We start from the raw sequence: 24,017 nt of genomic DNA, 5'->3' as shown, positions 1-24,017 counted from the left end.
ACTTTGATAATGAGGCATTTATTTCATCCAAATATATCTTCCTTCCGCCTGCTGGAGTAGTAAAGTAGTATAACTTGCAAGGGGAGTCTCTTCCTGATGGGGTCTGTAATTGATGCCTTTTTGTGGGGGTCTGTAATTGCCATTAAGTGGTAGAGTGAGCGGGCTCCCCCTTTTGGCCTCCTGACTCCATTTTAACTGAGGTTTCCGTTTATTAATTCTCACAGTACTTAGTCCCTTCTTATTGTTGAGATAAATACTTTTGACTAGGTTTCAGAATCATGATGTTCTGAGTATAGTTACTGAAGTATAGTAACCAGAGTGTAGTAACTCAACCTGAGTCTCTACTCATACTTAGTATGGTGAAATCCAGTCATGAAAAGTCTTCTATTTTATGTAGAAATGTGGACATGGTTTGTTGTTTGTTGCATTTTTGCAGTTTTATCATTAAAGAAAGCAGAATGTGATTTAATAAACTTTCATATTTATTAAATTCACCTTTTCTCCCTTACATAAGCTTCCTTGCAGGTTAATACATCTCTGATTCTAATTTTAACCTTTGAACTCTTTTAGATGCTGCTGTGGAAAAACTTCAGTCATGGATCAAAGGAAGAATGACAGTATTGTCCCTAGTATCACTCAGTTAGAGGATTTTCTGACAGAACACAATTCCAATGTGGTTTGGCTCCTTGTTGGTAAGTAGAATGTATTTTCTTATACATTATTGCTTTTTATGTAGGGATTAACAGCTGCCAAGTTTTAAGTGGTGGTTGGCTGAAGTTGGAATGCTTCCAGTGTATTTCTCTGAATGCTTGTTTTGGGAACTGCTCTTTTTCTGAGGCCGCCTGCTTGTCTGACATAGGGGAGATGGGAGGAGAGGAAAGACGTTGCACTTCACTTCTCTTTCCTGTTTCAGGTCCACTCCTCTACCCCGTCCCAATACACACACAAACTTTTGTTTGCTTTGTTATAAAAGTGATAAATCCTCATGGTAAATGCATGTTTAGAGTAAAATAAAATGTGTACACCTAATTAATCTCATTTCTGTCCTCACCCCTTACGCACTTGGCAGTGGGCTCTACTAGTAATAATATTTTGTGTGATATTCCAAAAGTTTTCTAGGGACATACTAATAACACAAAACAGAGTATAATTAAATGGCCAAGAGAGGGACGGAATACCAGTGAATGAATGAATATGAATAAATAAGAGGGAGAAATAGCAAAAACATATCAAGGAAGGGAGAGATTACTCTGGGCTATTACCCAGGTAGCTTTTGTGGAGCCGCAGTATTTGAGTTGAATGTTAGGTAGATAGTAAAAGGCAGAGCATAAAGTAGGACGGGTCAGATGGGGTAAGAGAGGACAGGGAGGGCAGTGCTGCTTATTGAGCATCTTGTGTGTGCACAGCACAGGCATTTTCCCGTGTTGTCTCTGACTGCGCAGCGCGCTTAGGAAGGTAGGCGGTCGTCTTTTCCTTTAAACGTGTTTGGGAATCGAGGCCCATGAGGATCAAATGACTTACACACGTTACATGGCTGTTTTTTCTGAGTTTGTGTGTGTGCTTCTCTCGTTGCACCACGGGACGTGTCATAGGGACACAGGCAGACATGAAGTACGTATAGAAGGAATGTAATGTAGCATTAGGTGACCATTGAAACTTTGAGTTCTATTGTTTTTAATTGATGAAAGTGAACTGTTGTAAATTATCATGAATGAAAACCAAAAAAGTAAAATAAAATGCAAAACATTAGTATGAAATAGGACTTCATAAAAAGCAGTATTGAAAATGATCTTTTAGTTTAATTAAGGGCAGAATTCTTCCTTCTTTTCTATCCCTTCTCCTATCACCTAGAATTTCTCTGACTGTTTTCTGTTGTATACAATTCATTTCTTTAAGGAAAACACAGCACCAACAACCAGAAGAACACTGGATTGTTTAATCTCAGTATTTTATTAGTGGCCTTATGATATTTTAGAGGGGGTGGGGGACGTGATACAATGAAAAGGTCACAGTCCCTAGGCTGTTTAATACTAGAAGCATACTTTCTTAGCAAATACCTCTTGCCTTTCTGAATGGCCCACAACCATCTACTGTTAACACAATGATTTACAGTAAAAAAAAAAAAATACAAAATGACTTTAAACTTAAAACATAATGATATAGCATCAAAATAATTTTCAAAAGAATTGTTTTAGAAATAATTTTTATGACCGATCATAGCACTTCTACATCCAAGCTATTACCATCAATCTAAGCTACCCTGAGAGATGTTGTATTTTGACTCTCAGTTACTGCTTTGTTTTATCTACCGTGCTTCCCTGAAAATAAGACCAAGCTGGACCATCAGCTGTGATGCGTCTTTTGGAGCAAAAATTAATATAAGGCCTGGTCTTATTTTACTATAATATAAGACCAAGTACAATACAATACAATTATAATTACAATTACAAATACAATTACAATTACAAATACAGGGTCTTATGTTAATTTTTGCTCCAAAAGACGCATCAGAGCTGATGGTCCGGCTACGTCTTATTTTCAGGGAAACCGGTATATTAAATAATTTTTTTAAAAAGTTAAAAAAATTTGATGTTGCTGAAAACTTACGCATGTTAAATTGCTTTACATTACTTTGTTCTAACTTAGAAAATAGTTACACTTTTTAAATGGATGAGTTAAAAATTATCAGAAAATGCTTTCTTGTTTTACTTTTTGTATATTCATGAACTAGTTTTTTGGAAATATTATAAATTTTATATGTATGACTATAAACTTCATGAAAAATGGTCAAATTTGGAAGATCATTTACTGTAGCATCATCAGTACAAGTAGGTTAGTCTCTTATCAATTACAGTCAAATAGTAAAAGGTGTCCTATTTAATGTGGATGTGCCTTTAAGTCGCTGAAATCCCCACTTATTTCCATTGCTTTTTAAAAAGAAGAGTCTGTTGATTTAATGACTTTTCTCTGATTAAATATATATATATATCAGTTTTTTTTCTTTTTAAGTAACTTGACCCTTTAGGAAATAGTTTGGGGATGAGCTTTAAGCCTGTCTAATAAAAGTGAGTGTTTTTCAGAATATTCAGAAATGTGGGCTTTCTTGTCCCAGAACATCTTAACTTATGTTTAATAACTAAAACAATAAAAGGAAACAGAAACAAAGGAAAGATTACTTTAATTGATCTGAATAGAATCTATGCTTTTCCGGTTAATGACTAAAAGAGAATGAGGAAAGTTGGATAAAGTAGAATCAACCTCTAACTTTAAAACTCCAAGTTAAATTGTAAGAGGACATGTTACCATATGGAAGAAATTCCTATGATTTCTGAATGTGGTAAATGATCTTTTGCTAACAAATTTTTGCTAAGATATTAAGGTGATTGAAAGATATCCTTTTGCACTTTTTTCTCCTAACAGCTACCATTTTGTCCTGTGGATGGATTATTTATCTCACATACTACAATTCTCGGAATGTTGGTCTTATTTTAACATTGGTCCTTAACAGATTATACAAACATGGCTATATCCATATTGGTAAGTTTGAGTAATACTACATTTATTTCTTCTGTGCAATCTTGAGGTATGTGTTACAAATTTATATTTTATAAGCAGGTCATAGCTTTAGAAATTTACCTTTGTTTCTTAAGGTTAGACTCCTTTAACTGGACATTCTCTCATGCAGCAGTCTGACAGGTTTTGTACATTACCTCATTCTTATTTCTTGAAAGTGTTTCTATAGTTACTATTTTATGTTTTTTGCTTATAAAAGATGCTCATTAAAATAATTTGAAAAATACAGAGAAAGTTTCTAATGCTCGATGAAGTTTTTGCTGTTTTTTTCCTTTTTAAAGTAACCCATACTTTAAAACCCTGTAAGTTGGAATCATCATGTATATTTCATTTTGTGGCCTGCTTTATTAATTTAGTTTCTGAGTATTTGTAAGTGGAAGATTTGCAGATAGGTTGGAGGGTGTATTAGGAAACTGTATGCTTTGGAAAGCCCTAAACCAGTGGGGGAGGGGAGAGGAGACACTGAATTAGAACCGTTCTAACCTTCCTTAGAGAGGAGTACTTCCTAGTGGGCATAAACTTCTCTCAGACATCAATAGTCTTTCATGAATTTGAGGCAATGACTGGTTCCTGGAATCACCTGTTAATGGAGGAAAATGCTGAATTAGTAACTGCTTTGGGTTTATTTAATGGCTGTGCATAATTAAAGGATTAGTCATGTGAAGCAGGTATTTAATGTCCTCATATGGTTATTTAGTAGCTCCGTCCACTGTGATGAACTTGGGGTACTGTTTGAAGAAAGAATGATTGAAATTAGTAAGGCTGTAAGGATATCAGGAAGGGAGTCAGAGAACGTTTAATTATTGAGTAAATTGAATACTAACACTATTTTAAGTTTTAAGGGCTCTACTATCAAAACAATTACATTAATCACTGTTGTTTTTTTCCTATAACAGGCTCCTTCTCTTTCTCTGTTCTTTCTGGGAAAGTCATGGTTCGTGAAATCTATTACATTACAGAAGACATGTCTATTAGGTAAACAAAATGATGAATTTAAAAAACTATTTTAAACTTAAAATATTGTAAAAATTGTTCTGATTATTTAATATGACTTCTTCAAATAAAACCATAAAGCAAAAATCATTGTTTTCAGTAAATCATAGCTGGTGAGTTGATGTTTTAAAATGTTTCTGTCAGTAGATTAACTAAAGTTTAGACTGGCAAACAGTTTACCAAATAGCAGTTTATGGAAATGAATAATCTCACTTCATTCTAAGCTGAAAAATTGATCCATTAAGTTACCTGGTCATTTCTGTTGTAAAATTCATGGTGGTCATTTGTTATATAAAATAAGGAGAAGAGATGCCAATAACTCTCATCCTTTAGGTCCTTATTGGGTAATAAGTTTTTATAATTGTTTTGCATCTGTTAACAACTCTAATTTTACTTGAAGACGGAGACACAAATCTGAATGTAATAAGAAATTACAATTAGTATGTTTGCTATGTTCTCTCTTTTGTAAGCCTTGAAAGAAAAGCTTACTCTATTTTTGTGATTTTCTTAAAATTTGTTACTTAGAAGTTGAATTAGTTGAGAGGTGCTGGTTTCTGGCAACACATACACTTGACTTAAAATAATAGAGGCAACTTCTTTGTTGAGTCTAAACTTACTTCCAAGTTAAAAGTAAAAAGTAAAAGTTAAGATGCTCGAAGTTCATCCTTTTGGAGCATGAGGTGATATATCATTACAGAAATGAAGGAATATCTTTAAAAGTTTCCCTTAGTGTGCTAATGTCCCCCTTTCAAGATTTGGCTTTTTTGCTTATGTAGTTTTTACACCATTAAAAAATATTTATAAAAGAAAAAGGTTGTCTGGTAACAATTCATTTTCCTGTTGAATATAATCTGGTTTTACATTTTACCTGGATAGAAGAATCAAATTTAGACTTATGCAAATCTTCTTTTCCTTTTTTAACTGGAAGGTTATGGAACATTTAGGTATGCCAGTGTTCTGTTGAGAATTTTTTGCATTTCCTTATTTATTATCAATTGCTTGCCTTTTATAATAAGTAATTAAGAAGTGAGTTGAGTAAATTGTTAACTTAAGTTTTTATTTCTGTAATTTATCTTGCTTAGAATTCAAGATGGATTTATAATTTTTCGTTGGTGGAAAATGTATAACCCAAAGCAGAAGCAACATGGTGAGTTTTCACTTATTCATGTGTTTGAAATCTTCAATCATGTAATCTGAGTTTTCAACTATGGATATTGTCACGTTTCACATTTTATGATAGATAAAATTACTTTTAAAACTTTGGAGTCTACAAAACTTTGATTTTATCACCAGTTGACTGAACATCCTTTAGCAGCTTTCCTCTTTCTTGATTAAATTTGGTTACTTCAGTTAATTATTTATTCAAGGTCATGTTCAACATGACCCTTGCCCACATTTCTAGCCCCACCGCCTATGGACCTATATCTGTGGACCTCACCACTGCTGTGGTCAAATGGCCTTCCCAGCGCTCTCCATTCATCTGCTGCGCCATTTTCACTTCAGCTTCCATGCCTCTATTTATTCTTCCACCTGATGCTGCTCCTAGTTCTCACTTACCTTGTATGGTAGGATGAACAGAAAAGAGGAATCAGTCTCTAGACTGTCTTCTGGTTCTGCTTTCAGCATCGGAATTGTGCCACGTCAGAATTTCCTTCCCAGATCTTTATTTCATGGCTCTGTGAGGCTCTGCTCTGTAGGCCGGACAAGTCTACTCAACACTAACCGTACCAGTGGCTTCAAGGAAGAGGGGACCCGGTCTTGACTCTCTCAAATAACGATTCTCACACTGTTTAATCTCAGGACCCTTGACATTCTTCGGCATTATTGAGGATTCCAAAGAGCTTTCATTTACATTAAGCCTGCTAATTATAGAAACATTTTTATTTCATTAAAAATAACCATAATGAATCCATTACATATTAAAATAAATGACATACTTTATGAAAAGGAACTTTTTCAAAGCAAATAAAACAAAATAGTGAGAAGAATGTCATTATTTTGTATTTTTCAAATCTTTTTAATGCTGGCTTAATGGAAGATGAGTGGATTCTCTCCTGTCTTTTGTATTCAATCTGTTGAAATATCATACATCACATAGCCTTTAAAAAAACTCCGCTGTCTATTCATAGGAGAGTGAGTGATAAAAAAAATGAAACATCTTAATATAATAATCCTATTAGAATAGTTTTGACCTTTTGGTTATCTGGGAAGGGCCTTGGGAGCACCCCACAGGTCACTGGACCATACTTTGATAACTGTAGTTGACCCTTGAACCATGCAGGGATTAGGGGCACTGACCAGCCCCCCTTTCCTGTGCAGTCATAAATCTGTATATAACTTTTCACTCCCCAAAAACTTAACTACTAATAGCCTACTGTTGACCAGAAGCCTTGCCAATAACATAAACAGTCTATTGAAACATATTTTGTATGTTATGTGTATTATATACTGTATTCGTACAATAAAGTAAGCTAGAGAAAAGAAAATGTTAAGGAACTCATAAGAGAAAATACATTTACAGTATTTATTGAAAAGAAATCCATGTATAAATGGACCCATGGATTTCAAACCTGTGTCGTTCAAGGGCCAAATGTAACTGTACTGTTCTAGAAGATTTTAGTTGGGTCCTGGGAGAGAAAGGTCAGAAGAGGATGAAACTCTTGTACCTTTTCTCAGCTATCAGGACCATCTGTGTTTCTGGCGCCCTACATTGCAATTCTGAAATGGTGGGGGTTTTGTCGGTATGTGGGTTCACCTAGGAATCTTACTGTCATTTATAACTTTGTTTCTGTGGGAAAATTTATTTAAAGTTCCAAAAGTTATTACATTTCTAAGTTTGAGCTAGCCTAAATTACTTTAGATTTCACTGTTACTTCACTATTATTTTTTCTCTTTACTATCATTTCCTTGCTCCCACCTAATTTCCCCCCTCATCTATAATATATGTACTCTTCCTTGAAAAGGCTGGCATACACTGATTAGAATTTGGCATCTGTAGAATTAATGAAGTCAGAATGACTGGAAAAGATAATAGGCAGATTCCATGTATGGAAAACGTTTTCTAAAACTTTGTTATTAAGTAATTTTGAACAGCCGTGGGCTGACTTCAGACGCTGGGAATATTCTGTGGGAGTCTGTAATAGGCCTCTGCAGTCTCTCATCTCTGATCTAGAATGGCTGTGCGTTATTAGCAATCTCTGGTCTCTGATTTTATAATATTAGTTGTCCAGTTAACCTTTTCACCTCTTTCCTTAGTAGTTGCTACAAACATTCTCACAGGAAAAAAAGTGTTCTTTAGATAGTGTCACGCAGGGTGTCATGCGGGGTCTCAGCTCCCACTCCCCACACAAGAACATAGGATATGGTGAGGCCAAAAAGGAACACCCACGGAGCCATAGGTAGGGGAGTCACACCACTATAGTCTCACTGGAGGCTGGATTCACATGACATGCAACCTGCTGTCCGCTTTTCTGCCAACTGACCGACTCCCTTCGCTAGCTGCAATCCACTGTGCTAACTGCAATCTGCGCTTGCCAGCCACCATCTTCTTGCTAGCCCTCATTTTCTGCTAGCGAAGCCATGGCAGTTATATTAGTGGCCAGTGGCTCACTGGTTACAGCTGACGGCCAACTAGCCACAGCTGATGGCCATCCAATCACAGTTGATGGCCGTTTACTACCGGAGTGAGCACCTTTCCACATGAGGCCGAGAGCCTGGAAACCACACTCCTGGCTCTGTCCCCACAATAATCAATGTGTTAGTGTACTGGGAATCTTATAAGTTTTGACTTTTGATAAAATACGAATAAATTCAAACTCTTGAGTCACTTTCCTACACTGTTATTGACGTTAAACTTTGTGGAGAGAATACTCTTGATTATTGTTTATCTTTTATTTGGCTGCAAGCCTTAAGGTGGCACTTGAGTAAAGGTATCACGCTTGCACTTCAGGAGGACCAAAGCCCAGCCCTCATAGCCACGTGCTTTTGAGTTTGGTCCCAGCTTTTGACACATTCACCCAACTGTGAGCAGGGCCGATATCGCTGCCTCTGGTTTTGTTTGTAAAGTGCATCTGGTTCATCCCTTGCATTTGCATCTCGTATGTTAGGAGTGTATTTTCTCCTGCATGTCAGTTCGTTTGTCAGATGATTTGCTCTTTTGACTCCATCTTTTTTTTTTTAACATGTTTAGTGAACATAAGCTTTATTGTTAACAAGATTGCAATGGAATTGAAACAAAAGTTCTCCTTGTTTATATAACTAGTTTGTGAATTAAAAAATACCTTTTTGTATATTTATATGAAAATATTTATTCTGAATTAATTTCACTGTTTTAAGGTTATCATGTGAACCAATAAAGCTGTGGGTTGAGGAGGCCCATTTGACCTGAGGACCAACCCCCGTCTCCCCCCACCCCCCATACACACACCCATGGTCTTTACCCCAGGACCCAAGGAAACAACTGATTTTTCTCAAAATCCCTTATCAGTTTGGAAAAGCCTCATTGTGCAAATGGAAAGGTAGAATTCCCTGTGAGTATAACTGGTAAAGCCAGAACAAAACCCAGGCCTGCTAACTTGCAGTCTGGTGCTCCTGACGTTACCAAACAGGCTTGTCACATGTGGCCCAGGTAGGTATGTGTTGCGCTGATTGCAGCTTGTGGGAGGAATGAGAGCATTTGCAGCCTGAAGAGGCAGCTGCACACTTTAAAGACACTTCCTGGGATCGCTCACTTTAGAAGTTTCTCAGTCACGTGGAATACTGTCGTAAATTGTGTATAGCTGCTTTTTGAAGAAAATCTGTACAGTGGTACCTCGGTTTTTGAACGTAATCCACAAGTTCGGAAACATTTGGAAACATTCGGAAACAGCTGACAGCTAGGCCTCAGGACCTTGCACTCAGCGGAAGCTGTGTGACATGTTCGACTTCTGAGTCGTGTCCGAAAACCGAAGCGTTTACTTCCGGGTTTACAGCGTTCATAAACCAAAATGTTCATCAATGGAGACATTTGAAAACCGAGGTACCACTGTACTTCATTTTGTCATGAAACATTTCCTCTCCTTAAAGTGGATTGCTCTGCACCAGAATTCATGGATGAGATCAAGAGTAACTGACCTAAGTCCTTCATGAAAGAGAGCTTTTGATAAGACTCTTTACTTTATTTAACAGGTATTTGCTTTGTATTCATTTTTCTGATCGTGTTAAACTGGAGCGGGGGTGGATTTAAAAAAAGGAAAGAGGAGTGGGTGTTACCTGAATCTATTTAGGTGAGACATGCATATAAACAATCATAATTTAAGAAGAGAGGGAGCAGTTAGTGTGTTTTGAGGAAAAATACTGAGAACTGTCCTCAACATTACCAGCTGTGGTATGGAGCCCTTGGTGTGGTCCCAGCAGGGTCATGATTTGATGATGTTTAGCGTTCTGTCCATGTGTCAGGAGGCAGAGAGGTAGATGGGGGCTGCTGTGAAAGTCCCATCGTAAAAAGCAGTGTGGTGATGACAGCGAGTAGGATTCTGCAGAGATGGAGTGGGAAGGAGAGTAGCTCAGATGGGTTGACTGGTTTGACCAATGACATTCAGGTTGGGAAACAGGTGTGTTTAGGAATTAGCAAATAACTCCATTAGGTAGTAAATGAAAAGAAGTAATAGGGGGTGATTGGGGAGCTGTGTTGTGAAGGCAGCATCAGCCATTAAAGGTTTTTGGGCGAGGTTGGGGGGAATCACATGAACTTAGCTCATTTCAAAGGATAAAAGCAAAATGTAATCACTACTTACCTCAGATGCATATACTTCTGATGAATATTAATAGCGCAGATATTGAACCTTCCTTGAGGTGCTTCCCTGCCAATTCTTTGTGTCTTCACCTCTTTTTGTCACTCTTAATGTTAACGTATTTTTTTGTCTCTGCTCTCTCTCTCTCTAGTTGTCTGTAATGTGGACAGAAATATCATAATTTGGGGATATTTTATGTTTTCAATATTTAAGAATATTTAAATTATTTCATCCTGATTGTTCTTTTATATTGTTTGTGTGCCAGTGTTTGCAACAGAAAAAAGATTCCACATCTCATTTTACATTGTCATTCATGACTTTGTGAATACTACATAATTTACCATATCTTGCCATGTATAATGCATACTTTTTTGCCCAAAATGTGAGGGAAAAATAAGAATGCACATTATACATGGATAGTACTAACTCTGTATCTATATAAATGTTTTAAATTCTTTTATTTATGCTTATGAATTAAAAGCGTAACTCTAGAAATCAGTAACAATATCTATGTGCAAAATAATACCCCCTGCAATATGATAATCGCTTTTGTTGAACTTACGATGAACTTGAAATGATGAAGAGTTGTTGGCCTTCCATGATGGGTAAATATTGTAAATTTGTTACTGGTACATAAAATTTCTTGAACCTTGTATCTGTTCTTGTGTTTTGTAATTATTTGTTACATAAAATTTCTCATACCCTAATATGTTAAAAAGTAAATGCTAAAATTCCTTTATAATACAAAAAACAAGTGCCTAAATGTAAACAAATAAACATTTGAATTAAAAAATTAAAATGGAAGATTTTTTCCCCTGAAAGTTTGGGCCAAAAATGTGGGTGCACATTATACACAGGAACACATTATACATGGCGAAATATGGTATGTGACCGGTAAGAATTTGACCTGCAAAGACAAGGAAACTATTGACAGTATTTATTGTGTACAACAATCGTGCAGGAAGGTAGAGGTATCCTTATTTTATAGATGAGAAACATGAGACTTAGAGTGGTTAACGTAGTTGTCTTAGGTCACATTAGTAAATGATGGTACAGGGATCCCATCTTCTAACCTTACTACTGTTTACCACTTTTTTCTTAAGCTGTGTGTGTGCGCACGCGCGTGCGCATGTCTGTATGTAGGAGATACATGCCTTTGGAAAAGGTGTCTGTCTTTTGGGAAGGTGCTCATCGGTCTCTTAGGGGAGGTATTTGTTTCTGAGGAGACCTTCTAGATCAGCAGTGCACACTCTGTGTGGGGCGGCTCTGCATGTACCTACCTGTGTGAGGGTGACACGGGGAGTGTGCTAGTCGTCCGCACCTGTGTGTGAGGGGATGCCGTAGGGGATGGAGAGGGCGCTGCTGTACAGAGAACTCCTGGAGAGGGTGGAGAGCTGGGGTCACTGACCTGAGGGGTCGTGGGCGGAGGCCCTGAAGGAGTACAGCCTCGGAAGCCTGGACAGCAGCCAGGCTGGGGGGTCTGATTTACTGTTTGATCCCATAGCTTGCTGGTGGGAATGTTATTAATGCAGGTGAAACAAATGGAAATAATGGAACAAATTTAAAAATGGGGATGTGAAGTCAGCTAAATCTTTCTCTTTAAAAATATGAAACCAATAGGTGCTTTTAAAATGCTTATAGATTCAGTATTTGCTCATTATTTTTTAAAGTCATCTTTTGGAAGGAAAAAAGAGTTGTCTAGACATTTTGTTCAATCTTATTTTTTAAAATCCCACATATCCTTTCTATTTAATGCTTTGGTGTATTTGTTGAGTGCCTCCTATATACCAGGCACTGTTTTAGGCACCAGGGTTATAACAGTGAGCACAACAGGAAAACACTTCTCTAATGGAGTTTACATTCTCCTGGGGGGAGGTGAGAACCAATAATAATGCAAAAAAATAAAAAAGTTTGGGAATATTGGGAAGGGATTGTTGAGGGGATCTTGCAGTGTTTTAGTATTAAGTATTTGGTATTTGTCAGTGTGGTCAAAATCCTTTTTCTCTTTGTGCCTTGGTGTCTTTAGTAAGTTAGTGTAGCCGTATTCTTATCGTTTTAGTTATATTGAAAGAAGACAATCGGTGTTTATATCCAGCAAGTAGCGATGAAATTGAGAGTAATCTTGTTTCCATTTTTCTATAGTCCCCATTTGTTTATCAGTCACTGCTGATCTAATTAGGGGCTAGTCCAGACTTAATTTTCCCCATGGCTGCTGTGCAGCTCACCCACCAGTCTTTATCTCGTATTCCTAATGAGCAGGGGATTTACATATATTCAGGGATCGTGCTGAACTGTTCTGGAAGTAAATTCGAATACAGATGACCTAAATGAGCTTTGGGGTAAATTGTAATTGAGTTGTTTATGACCTTCAAGAATGGTATAATAATTGATTCCTAATTGTGTAGATCAGTGTGGTAATAGAAAAATGTTCTGCTTTGCATTTATTATGCATCTACACATTGGGTTGTCAGAAGTCTCAGATCCCTTTGTTTGGATATTTTTGTGTTACTAGGAATAGACTTGTAGTAAGATGCTGTGTTGTTCTTTCATACAAATGTGCCCTTCTACGTACTAAGAATTGTTCTAAGCACCACGAATACAACAGGGAATAAAACAAGTCCCTTTTACAGAGCTGGCTTCATTCAAGCAGTTGAATGGAAGGGATTCAGATAATTAGCCAATAAATCTATACAGCACTGAGGAACGAGTGAGGGAAGTGTGGCACCTAGGAGGATAAAAGCAGGCTCAGTAAATAGGGAGAACCCTTTGGAGGATAGTTAAACAGAAACACGAGGCAAGTAAGGAAGTGAATATCGGGGCAGGAACATTTCCTGGTTGTGTCTGAGTTTTGATACCGAAAACGGAGGCCGGTTTACTTGGCATGAGGATTAGGAGGAGAGAAGAGTACGGATCCTGTCGGCTTTTATATGTGGCTTACAGGACCTTGGTGTTAATCTGAGTGAGAGGGGAAGCCATTAGAAAACTGGGGAACAGAAGAGAGGCATGCCTTCAGCTAGGTTTCTCTGAGATCTAGCCAACGTGTAAAGCACAGTCAGAGGGGAATAAGGCAGAAGCAGGGAGACTAGGTAGGAGGCTGTTGAGTTGTGTTGCATCAAGAAGTTCAAGTTGATGGTGACTTGGGCCAGGATGGTGACAAGTGGTTGGATTCTGGATCTATGTTGGATGAAAAGCTGCCAGGATTTGCTGATAATACCTGGGACGTGAAAAATAGAGAGCAGTCAAATTTTTTGGCCTGAGCAATTAAAAAGAGTAACTGGCTATTGAGAGGATGGGGAATGTTGTGGAAAAGGTTTGGGTGGGAAAATGAGGTGTTTGGTTGGATATGTCGAGTGTGGCATGTTACTTGGCCTCACCCTGGAGATATTTTAGTAGGCTGCTGGACATTTGTGCGGGCATTTGGGGCAAGGTTGTGGATGATTACTGAGGGAAGGTTTAAATCTAATGAGAGCTAGAGTTTGATTCACTTACTTAAAAATGGCGAATTATGTTTATTATCAAGTCTTGGAATACATACCATGTTTCCCCAGAAATAAGACCTAGCTGGACCATCAGCTTTAATGCGTCTTTTGGAGCAAAAATTAGTATAAGACTTGGTATTATACCCGGTCTTATTTTACTATAAGAGCGGGACTTATATTAATTTTTGCTCCAAAAGACACATTAGAGCTGATGGTCCGGCTAGGTCTTTTTTTCGGGGAAACTCAGTGTGTATTCTCTGTATTCATATGTATTAAAAACTAGTGTGTTTTCTGTTCCTTTTGTTAAAAGAATTTGATCTGCAGCAAGAAAAAGAGGCAAAACTCTTAATATAATAGTTTAGGGGATTGTCTTTGCTTTTAATCAGGTGATAAATCTGAAGAAATAGGAGGGAACATAGGTCAAGAGATATTTTTAAAACTACTGGAAAAGTTACAGTTCCCAAGTATTGGTTTTTTGAAGGATTAGGTTTCTCTCTCTCTCTCTTTTTTTTTTAAATCAGTTGTCTTAGGAAGTAAGTAATGAGGAAAAAAAAAAAAACAAGACTGGAGTAGAACTAAAGGCATTACTACTATGTGATAAATGAATGTTGTTGATTTATTTTCCTTAGCTTACTTTTGAAATATGAGTGGCGGTGTATTTTTCATTTGTTACTTTAAACTAAAATTTATATTTATTTAGGGTGTTTGACATTTCATGTGCTTTTTTGCTAATAACTTGAGAAATTAATTTTGGTGAAATTTGGTACTTTACCACAGGTATGAATATGTATTTCAGATTTAAACCATAACTTAAGCTAATAAAATGAAAGTTAATAAAAGTTCTCTTTACCCATTTTTAAAAATTAAACTTCTAACTGGTCATATCCAATTTTAATTGTCTTTCAGTTGAATTTGTTCTATAGGGGTAACAATGGATAAAAGTTTAAACAGAAGTCTCAAAAAACACATGTATGATTCATAACAAAAGAAAGCACTGACTATGGTACCTTCCTCTCACCCTCTTTGGTTGACATGTGATGCTCTGTCTTAGATTATTTCCTCACTACTGAGGAAAGTACCCCATCTGTCACTTTATATATGGATTTATTAATTACTGTTAACATATATTTAATGTAATTATGTTTTTTATTTGATATAGTTTGCAGTCTACAGTTCATAAAATCTTTGTTTCAGCATTGGGTAGTTTTTAAAAACAAACTGATATTTATGAAAAGTCCTTTCTGTGGTGCATAAGTTCAAATACTAATGTGATGTTTAAATGACTCATACTTGAACATGTTACTATACATATTTTAGTTTAAATTTATGGCTCTATTAGGATAAAGTTTTATTTTTACTTTGTAAATGGCACTTTTGTATTCTTAGTATAAAATCTTTAAATACTGGCATTATACAATCAGAATCTAGAAATTCAGGGTGTTTCTAGAATGCTAGATTAAAATACTGTAGTGACATCAGCTTTTTTCTTTCTTTTGCTAGCATTTTATATGTATCTTAAATATGATTCTCTTTATCATAGAGTTGTGTTTTAAAATAAATAATTTGCATTACTTTAGCTGTGAAAAAGATTTGAAAAAAACTGTGACTAAAGTTTTTAAAAAGTTGACTAAGAACTTTTTTTTTTTTTTGGTGTCTTTAGATCCAAAGGCAGAAACCAGATTATACATCACAATCAATGACTTTGAATTTCATGTCTACAATCGTTCGGATCTTTATGGACGCCTTCAAGAATTGTTTGGTTTGGAGCCAACAATAATTCCACCCAAGAAAGAGGATGATAAAACCCGGGAAAATGGAAGAACAAGAACCCAGTCCAAAATCAAAAGGTTCGTTGTCACCCTTGAGTTTCATTAGTCGCCAACATTAAAACATTTACTTTTATTAGAATGTCATTGATACTGTTCATCTAAACACAGCTTAATCTTTTGTTGTAGGTTCACTAAAACTTTTATTCACATAATTATATAATTTTTTTAAAAATTCATATAATATAGAATTATTAATGTAAAAAAAAGTCCTGCTCTGCTTACCAGCCCTACTTCCCTCCATATTGATGACTGCTGTTGTCAATTTGTTTTTTATCCTCTTGAATGTATGTACATAAATATACATATTTACAGCCTGTACACAAATACATGATTTTGTTTTGCCTGTTTCTGGGCTCTCTATTCTATTCCATTGATTTGTTTGTCTCTTTAACCAATACCACACTGTCTTGATTACCGTAGTTTTACAGTAAGTGTAGAAGTCAGGTAGTGCCAGTCTTCCAATTTGGTCTTCTCCCAGCAGCAAAATAATTTCCTGGGATTTCAATTGGGAGTACACTGAATCTATAAATCAGGTTTGGAAAAACATCTTTTTTTTTAATATATTTTTTAAAATTTTATTTTATTAAATTTATTGGGGGTGACAATTGTTAGTAAAATTACATAGATTTCAGGTGTACAATTCTGTATTACATCATCTATAAATCCCATTGTGTGTTCATCACCCAGAATCAGTTCTCCTGGAAAAACATCTTGACAATATTGAGTCTTCCTTTTCATGAACATGGACTATCTCTCCATTTATTTAGATCTTTGATATCTTTCATCAGAGTTTTATAGTTTTTCTCATGTAGATATTGTACATATTACTGTTAAATTTATACCTAAATATTTCATTTTTTGTGGTGCTAATGTAAACGTTACTGTGTTTTTAATTTCAAATTTTACTTGTTTATTGCTAGTATATAGAAGAGGGATTGACTTTTGTATATAAATCTTGTATTCTGCAACCTTGCTATAATCACTTATTAATTCTAAGAATTTTTTTGGTCAGTTCTTTCAGACTTTCTACATAGACGATTGTGTCTTCCACAAAGAAAGTCTTGTTTCTTCCTTCCTAATCTGTATACCTTTAATTACTTTTTCTTGTCTTATTGCATTAGTTAGAACTTCCAATACAAAGTTGAAAAGGAGAGCGAGGACATCCTTGCTTGGTAGCTGATCTTAATGGGAAAGCTTCTATTAATAGTTTGTCACCATTAAGTATGATGTTACTATAGGGTTTTGTGTTTTTTTTTGGTAGATATTCGTTACCAAGATGAGAAGATTTCCCACTATTCCTAGTTTACTGAGAGATTTTTAATCATGAATAGGTGTTGGATTTTGTCAAATGCTTTTCCTGCATGTATTGATATGATTGTTTGATTTTTCATTTTTTGGTTAATGTTAATTGATTTTTGAATGCTGAAGAGCCTTACATACCTAATAGTTTTTTTTTTTTTAAGTAGATGATGAGAACATTTATTATCAGTTAAATATTTAATAGATACTATGTCCCAGGCATTGATCTGAGGTACTGGGGATACTGTGACTATGACAACTGTTGTGTCTGGAGGAAGTTTATAGCCTAGTATGGGAGTTAGACAGTTAATAGGAAATTTTAGTGCAAGAAGTGTTGCCATAGGGATAAGAATAGTATTCTGTGGGCACACATAGGAGCATCCGGGAGGTTGGGACCTGAAGGGTCACTGAGTTAGGCAAAGAAGGCAGTGAAGAGTCTTCCGTAGAGAAGAAACATCACATGCAATAGAGAAGTTATTTACTGAGGCTGCAGTGGACTATTTGAGATGGAGATAAATAAGACAACAATGATTTTGAGGGTCCAACTGTTAGATATTTGGCTTTACTTCAGGTCCGTAATGCCGTGGTGTCATTGGAGGGAGATAAGACTGAAAGTGGGGAGACCAGTTAGAAGGATATTGTAACAATTTAGGAAAGAGATGTTCATCAACTGGGTTGGTAACAAGGGGAAGGGAGAAAAATGGATGGATTCGAGATATACTTAGGCAGATGAATCCATAAGACAGTGGTAGATTAGATGTGGAGAATGAGTAAGAAGGATGAGTCAACAGTGAATCCAAATTTCTAATTTAAGTAGTGGTCATGCTTAGTCAGGGAGCCTTAGCGAAAGTGGAGGTTTAGGAGAGGTAGTGAGGTCAGTTTTGAATTTTGTTTTAAGCACTGAAGGCCACCTTAGTGGACTAAGCATGACCACTACTTAAATGGCCTCAGAAGTGTGACTTAGGAGTTAGCGGGTATTGAAGAAATACGTCTCGCGTTTTCATCTGAAATCTTTAGTGAATTGCTGTGACATTTTTATTTCTTAAATATTGTGTACTTTGTATAATTTTGTGTAATTTCTTTTTTCTTACTCTTGGCCTGTCATTTTCATTTTATTGAGAGGATATTATTTTGGCATAAAGTGGTGGGACTAGGGAAGGAAAAGGATCAGTTGAGTTGTCAGAAGTGCTTAAAACAGCAGGAAACATCAAAGTGACTTACACTTTGGTCATTTGTTGTTTTAATAATAATTTTGGCTGCCTTGTAAAATGTCATATTGTTGTATAATGGGTATAACGGTGGATATAATGACAGCATGTCACAATGTATATTTTTGATATTAAAGCTTGTCATTCTAAAATCATAGTTTTGCTATTTTAGTTTGTCAATCTAAAAATTGTCGCATGACAGAGAACATTCCAACAGACATTTTGGGGATCTTAGTATTTCTTTATCAGGGGTGTCCAAAGTTTTTTCAACGTTTTTCACCAAGGGCCGTATGCGGTAAAATACACACACAGCCGGGCCACTCACTCGAGGTGAAGTACATATTGCCTCACCTGGTTTATTTAAGTAAACTAAATATATTTTTGGAATTTGCTGCGGGCCAATAAAAAATGGATCGCCGGCCGCAATCTTATATATGTCAGTTTTTATTTTTTCTTCTCAGAGTTAAAGTAAAAACAGAATCTCAGGACCCCACATCTTCATGGAGATCACTTATTCCAGTCATAAAGGTCAATGTGAGCACAGTAAGTAAATTCTGGTACAATTAATATTTGGTGGGTTGATAACAGAACCTTTCATTTTTGCAAATGTAATTTTCACTTAAGAAAAGAAAGTGATTTTGTAGTTTTTTTGGTTCCAATTTTTATAAAGGTGAAAGAATTATTTTAACACCAATACCATTTTAGCACAAATGTGGTAAACCTGAAAGGCTATTTATTCACAAGTACTTAAATCTCTTTAAACACAGGTCTAAGTTGATCAGTGGAGTAATTTAAATATACATAGTTCTAAAGTGGCATCATTTAGTTGTTCCTTGAAAATGCTTGTTATTAGGTCAGCTGACGAAAAATATATGTGGCCTGAATAGTTTATCTGTTATATATCTGTTACCTGTTTTTTAGGGACGCTTGGCCTTTGGAAATCATTACCAACCTCAGACTCTGTGCATCAACTTTGACGATGCTTTCTTGACTTATACCACAAAACCACCTTCCAGTCATCTTGACCAGTTCATGCATATTGTGAAAGGAAAGCTTGAAAATGTTCGAGTTATGCTTGTTCCTAGTCCAAGATATGTTGGTCTTCAAAATGATGAGTAAGAAAGTCTTATACAAATAACAAATAACTTCTTTATGTCTAATATAGATATCAATTAGATCTTTAGCATCCTTTGTTGCAAGTTGGGCAATAATTAGGTAGTTTTCTGTCTATTAAATCAATTAACAATGTAGTCCTGCTTCATAAGATAAGTGGCTATGCTATCCATTGGTTAATTTTAAATATTTTTCTGCACGATTATAACTATAATTTTTTTACCCTTTTTTCCTTTTTTGCTGTCTTGGGGAAATTTATTTTGGGCAATTAAGCTTTGATGTTTGATGTTTGAAAATACACATTACAGGTACGTTTTATTTCTGGAAGGAATGGATAAATAGTAAAGTCAACAAATAGTGGAGTCCCATTGTGAATTGATGAAAAGTTGAAAATTGAATTGAAATTACTCTTGGACGCCTGGTGAAGTTAGGGTGGCACAGTTGTGGAACTTGCTTGACATTTAAGTCCCAGTCAGTTTTCCACCTGAATTTCCAGCTTTGTTTTCCTCCTGTGAAGTTGCTGCTTGCATTCAGGAGACAGGGTGTATCAGGGATACACATGGGGGGTCACCCTCGTTGTGTTGTTATGCTTCCATAGGAGGGACTGGGACCCTGGGTGAACAGCAGACATGTAACTCCCATCCGACTCTGGGCCACACGCCCAGAGGGATGAGGGCTCGTCATCTTTGTTATTCTCAATTTCTATTCTTTTTGTGAAGGAGACTCTGTGGTTGAATTTGTGTAATTTGGTATTCACATGATGAGCTTCCACTATGTCCCAGCTTTTCTCCTTGTGTGTAGGCAACATAAAGTCTCTGAGGTCATGAGAAGCCTGATTATTCCCTTTTCGTTAGTTCCCACTTCTTTCTATTAGATTTTCTGGGTATTGGCTAGAATGATAGAGGGGTACGTGTGCAGCTGTGGGTCTACCTGGTCTCACTCTTCAGAATCACGGACTTTGCAGAGCATCTTCTGGAATGTGGGTTATGCACACTATGCTATATTTATGGGTAAAGTTATGATACTGAATAAATTAATCTGGCTGTTGTAAAAATTACTAGAAAGTAAGGTAAAGAAGTATTCTGCTGTTAATTTGTGTTAAAAGATTTAAAATTATATTTTTCACTCTTCAAAACTAAATGTGAAGATTAAATGGTGAGATTAAACAGTATCCTTTGTGATTTAATACATATTTAGAAGAAGGTTGCTGAATTTGTGTATATTATCTAATGATTGAGAAGTTAATTTTGATATGGAAGGAAGATACTGTGGTATGTGACGAAGAAAAAGGTTGGTAAATCAAAGCAAGTAAAGAGTAACAGTTTGTTGGAAATTGTAGAGAAACATTCATTCCAGAATTTGAGTTTGAGATGTTTGCTTTAAATTTGTTTCAAGTTGATCAACTAAATATTCTTGGAAATAGGTAATACAAAGTTAATAAAAATGACAATATTTTTTCTTATTTAATGTTTCTGAAAGATTATACAGATAATATAAAATATTTCTTATTCAGCTTTGTAGTGTTAATATACAAAGGTTGAACTTTAAGTTTAATTTTAAATTTATTGTTGCAAGTGAAGAATATAATTATTCTGATCATTGTTCTTCTATTGTATTTAATTGAACTTTGCTTTAAATTGATTTTTGACATTCAAAATTGACAGTGAATAATGCAAAACAGTTTTTTGGTTTGTTTGTTTTCTCCTTGGACTAATTTACTGATTACAAAGTTTTCAGTACCATTTTATTAGTTACTATAGGATACAACTATGGAACAATTTATTGTCTACGTGAAAGATGTTTTCCCTTTTCAAGATGCTACACTTGATTGCTTTTTAGTTTTTTTTCCTTTTTGTTTTCATCTGTTAGCACCATTAATTACAGCAAAAATATTTTGTATTCTGGAGATGTGCTTACTTTACACCCCCTGCCCCTCCACAGACCACCGAGACTAATGGGAGAAGGCTTTGTGGTGCTGCAGTCAAATGATGTGGACATCTACTACTACATGGATGAGCCAGGTAACACTTCTTGAAAGTGTGGTTCACAGCTACAATTCCGTTTCTTCTGTAAAATGGGATGTCTAATTAAGTTTCCTTACTTAGGATGTAAATAAGCATCAACAAATGGTAAATGTAGATGTAAGTGTGTCCACCTAAAAAATATCTGTGTTATTGTCAAAAGTTGAATATTACTTTAGTATTTCAGACCCAAAGAAAACAATATAGTAATCTGTCCTTCAAATTCCATTTTCACAAATATGCCTCAAAAATTGTGAATGCAAATGACCATGAGGAAAACCTCTGGGAATGTGGTGATGGTTAAGGTAGTTCCTGTTAGTTTAGGGAAAAAAAAAAATCACAGTGTGTTAGATTGGAGGCTTCACGTTTCAGGATTAAAATCCAACTACGATGATTCAATCTTATAAAAGTAGCTAAACATTGGATTTTTGGCACCTTTGTTCCTATTTCTGATCTTTTATACCTTCCAGGGGGCTTATGAGGTCAGAGTATTTTAAAAATAAAGCTAGGATGTTATTTGCCTTTTTCACCGTGTTGACATTTGCACTGGTGATGCCAAAGAAACGGTGGTGAAACTGCTGGTGCTTTAGCAAGACTCTAGACAGTGGTTGCAAACTGCAGGACTCCCTGCCACACGTTCACGGTAAAACAGCAAACGCCGGCATTACTTTAATGTCTTTGATTAAGCAATGCAAATTATTTTTATCAAATCCTGACCCCTAAGGAAGCTTTTAAATATTCATTGTGATAAAGTGGCAAGCATACATAATGCACTTCTGTGTACTGCAGTACACTCATGTTTTTAAAAAGCACTTGTGTCATTGAGTTTCAAGCTGAACTATTTGGTCTTTTCTTGGAACACCAGTTTTACTTGAAAGAACAACTAGAAACAAACTGATATTGAGCTTTCATGTGAAAATTAGAATTTTGGAAAATTCTGGGTCTGCCACTGCATTTGATGACTTTTCAGATGAGACTACCAGTGATATTAACAAATGTGATTTTTAAAATGTTTAATAATGAAATGTATCAATATTTAGAAAATACGCATGTCTCAGTGAGCCAGTATTTTCCACTTGACTAATGTATGATGTACAAGATCATGCCATGGGTAGAAGATGTATTCAAAGCACAAGAGAGATTCAGTACATTTTAATGTATCAGGGTATGAAAAGTTCAACAATATGGTTTCAAATTTCACATTACAGCTAACCTTTAAGAAACTACCACTTGTTGAATTTTGGTGTAGAGTGAAAGAAGAATGTCCAGAATTGTCAGAAAAAGCTATTAAAATACTCCCTTTTCTATCCACCTATTTGTATGAAGCTAGTTTTTCTTCAAATCCTTGAACAACAGACTAAATGCAGAAGCAGTTATGAGAATTCACCTGTTTTCTATTAAGCTGGACATTAACAAGATTTGCCAAGATAAAAACAATGCCAATACTTCTCACTAAATTGTTTTAGAAAACATGGTTATTTTTTTTAAAAAAGTATTTTCATTAAGATGAAATTAAAATTTTACTAAATTTTTATTAAAATGGTTATTTTCCGTATTATTTTCATTACATTTTATTAGACATGTCATTATGTGAACATATAATGAGTTGATTGTAAAAATAACAGAATTTTAAAAAATTGCTCAACTTGAAATTTGAATACTGTAAATTTTGATAGAGATAATACAAAAATACCTACTTTGGGGTCCTCAATAATTTTTAAGAGTCTAAAGTATTCCTGAGATCAAAAAGTTTTTAGAGGTGATGATCTAAAGAAACTTGCTAATGGTTATTTTAAGTAACTGCCTTTATATTGTATATTCTGCAATGTAGGTCTTGTTCCAGAAGAAACAGAAGAAAATATTGAAGGAGAAATCAGCAGTGAGGATTGCAAATTACAAGATTTGCCTCCATGTTGGGGACTGGATATAGTTTGTGGCAAAGGAACAGATTTCAACTACGGGCCATGGGCTGATAGGCAGAGGTACTTGAGTAAATTATGTTTCTAATGAGTCTTTCAAATGCATAGAGCTAATACTGTAATTTTTATCCAAACTAGCTTAACAGTTTTCTAAGGTGTGTTATTATGCCGGGGTACAATATCCCTAGACGTTTTCAACCGAATAATTACTTGTTTGTAGAGAAATTGGGGTGAGCAAGTTCCAGAGGAGGAGCGCGTTCATTAGAAGAATGGTGTGTGACAGCACATTCATTGGTTCCTTCATTTTTTCTTTTGTATTTGATCAACATCCATGCCAGTGATTTGGGGGTCTATGAAGATTCAGAGATAAAAGAAGCTTATTGTTTAGTGTTAGTAGAGGAAAGAAACCCAAAGAGGTTCATTAACGTGCTATAACAGAGGTGAGCAAAAAGTCTTGATGAGCAGTTTAGAAAGGTACTGTTTTGGTTTGCTAAGGCTGCCATAACAGAGTACCACAGGCTGTGTGGCTTAAACTACGGACTCTCACAGGTCTGGAGGTGGAGGTATTTAAGAAATACAGATTTTATACTGGAGGTCACAGAGAATGTTTTAAAGGTCTTTTAGTTTTTAGTCATTCTGTTAGTTTTGAAATAACTCTTACATATTATGAACATTTTTCCATTTATCGAAGCCTTTTAAACAAAGGAGAGGACATTTACCAGTAGTTCTGAGGACACATCTAAATTTTGATGTAAATAGACCTTACTTAAAGTTGGTTTAGCAACTTTGCCATTTGGACCATTGATACACCT

At 35.6% G+C, this 24,017-nt stretch overlaps 1 protein-coding gene across 7 annotated transcripts in view; it reads left to right on the top strand.

The window, feature by feature from the left end:
• The window catches only part of BLTP1 (bridge-like lipid transfer protein family member 1), a 158,667-nt gene that overhangs the window by 12,214 nt on the left and 122,436 nt on the right, over window positions 1–24,017 (top strand). For all 7 annotated transcript variants that reach the window (XM_019741408.2, XM_019741409.2, XM_019741413.2 and 4 more), the window contains exons 3-11: window positions 571–692; window positions 3,421–3,537; window positions 4,470–4,548; window positions 5,649–5,713; window positions 15,477–15,663; window positions 18,614–18,695; window positions 19,074–19,267; window positions 21,207–21,286; window positions 23,118–23,268. In XM_019741408.2, coding sequence (XP_019596967.2) covers window positions 596–692; window positions 3,421–3,537; window positions 4,470–4,548; window positions 5,649–5,713; window positions 15,477–15,663; window positions 18,614–18,695; window positions 19,074–19,267; window positions 21,207–21,286; window positions 23,118–23,268 — 1,052 coding nt within the window. In that variant the 5' untranslated portion in view covers window positions 571–595. The remainder of the gene's footprint in view (window positions 1–570; window positions 693–3,420; window positions 3,538–4,469; window positions 4,549–5,648; window positions 5,714–15,476; window positions 15,664–18,613; window positions 18,696–19,073; window positions 19,268–21,206; window positions 21,287–23,117; window positions 23,269–24,017) is intronic.

Source organism: Rhinolophus sinicus, linkage group LG07, assembly GCF_036562045.2.
Source record: "Rhinolophus sinicus isolate RSC01 linkage group LG07, ASM3656204v1, whole genome shotgun sequence".
NCBI classification, from domain to species: Eukaryota; Metazoa; Chordata; class Mammalia; order Chiroptera; family Rhinolophidae; genus Rhinolophus; species Rhinolophus sinicus.
The sequence above is the reverse complement of the archived record's forward strand: the minus strand, read 5'-3'. Positions and strand labels throughout refer to the sequence as shown.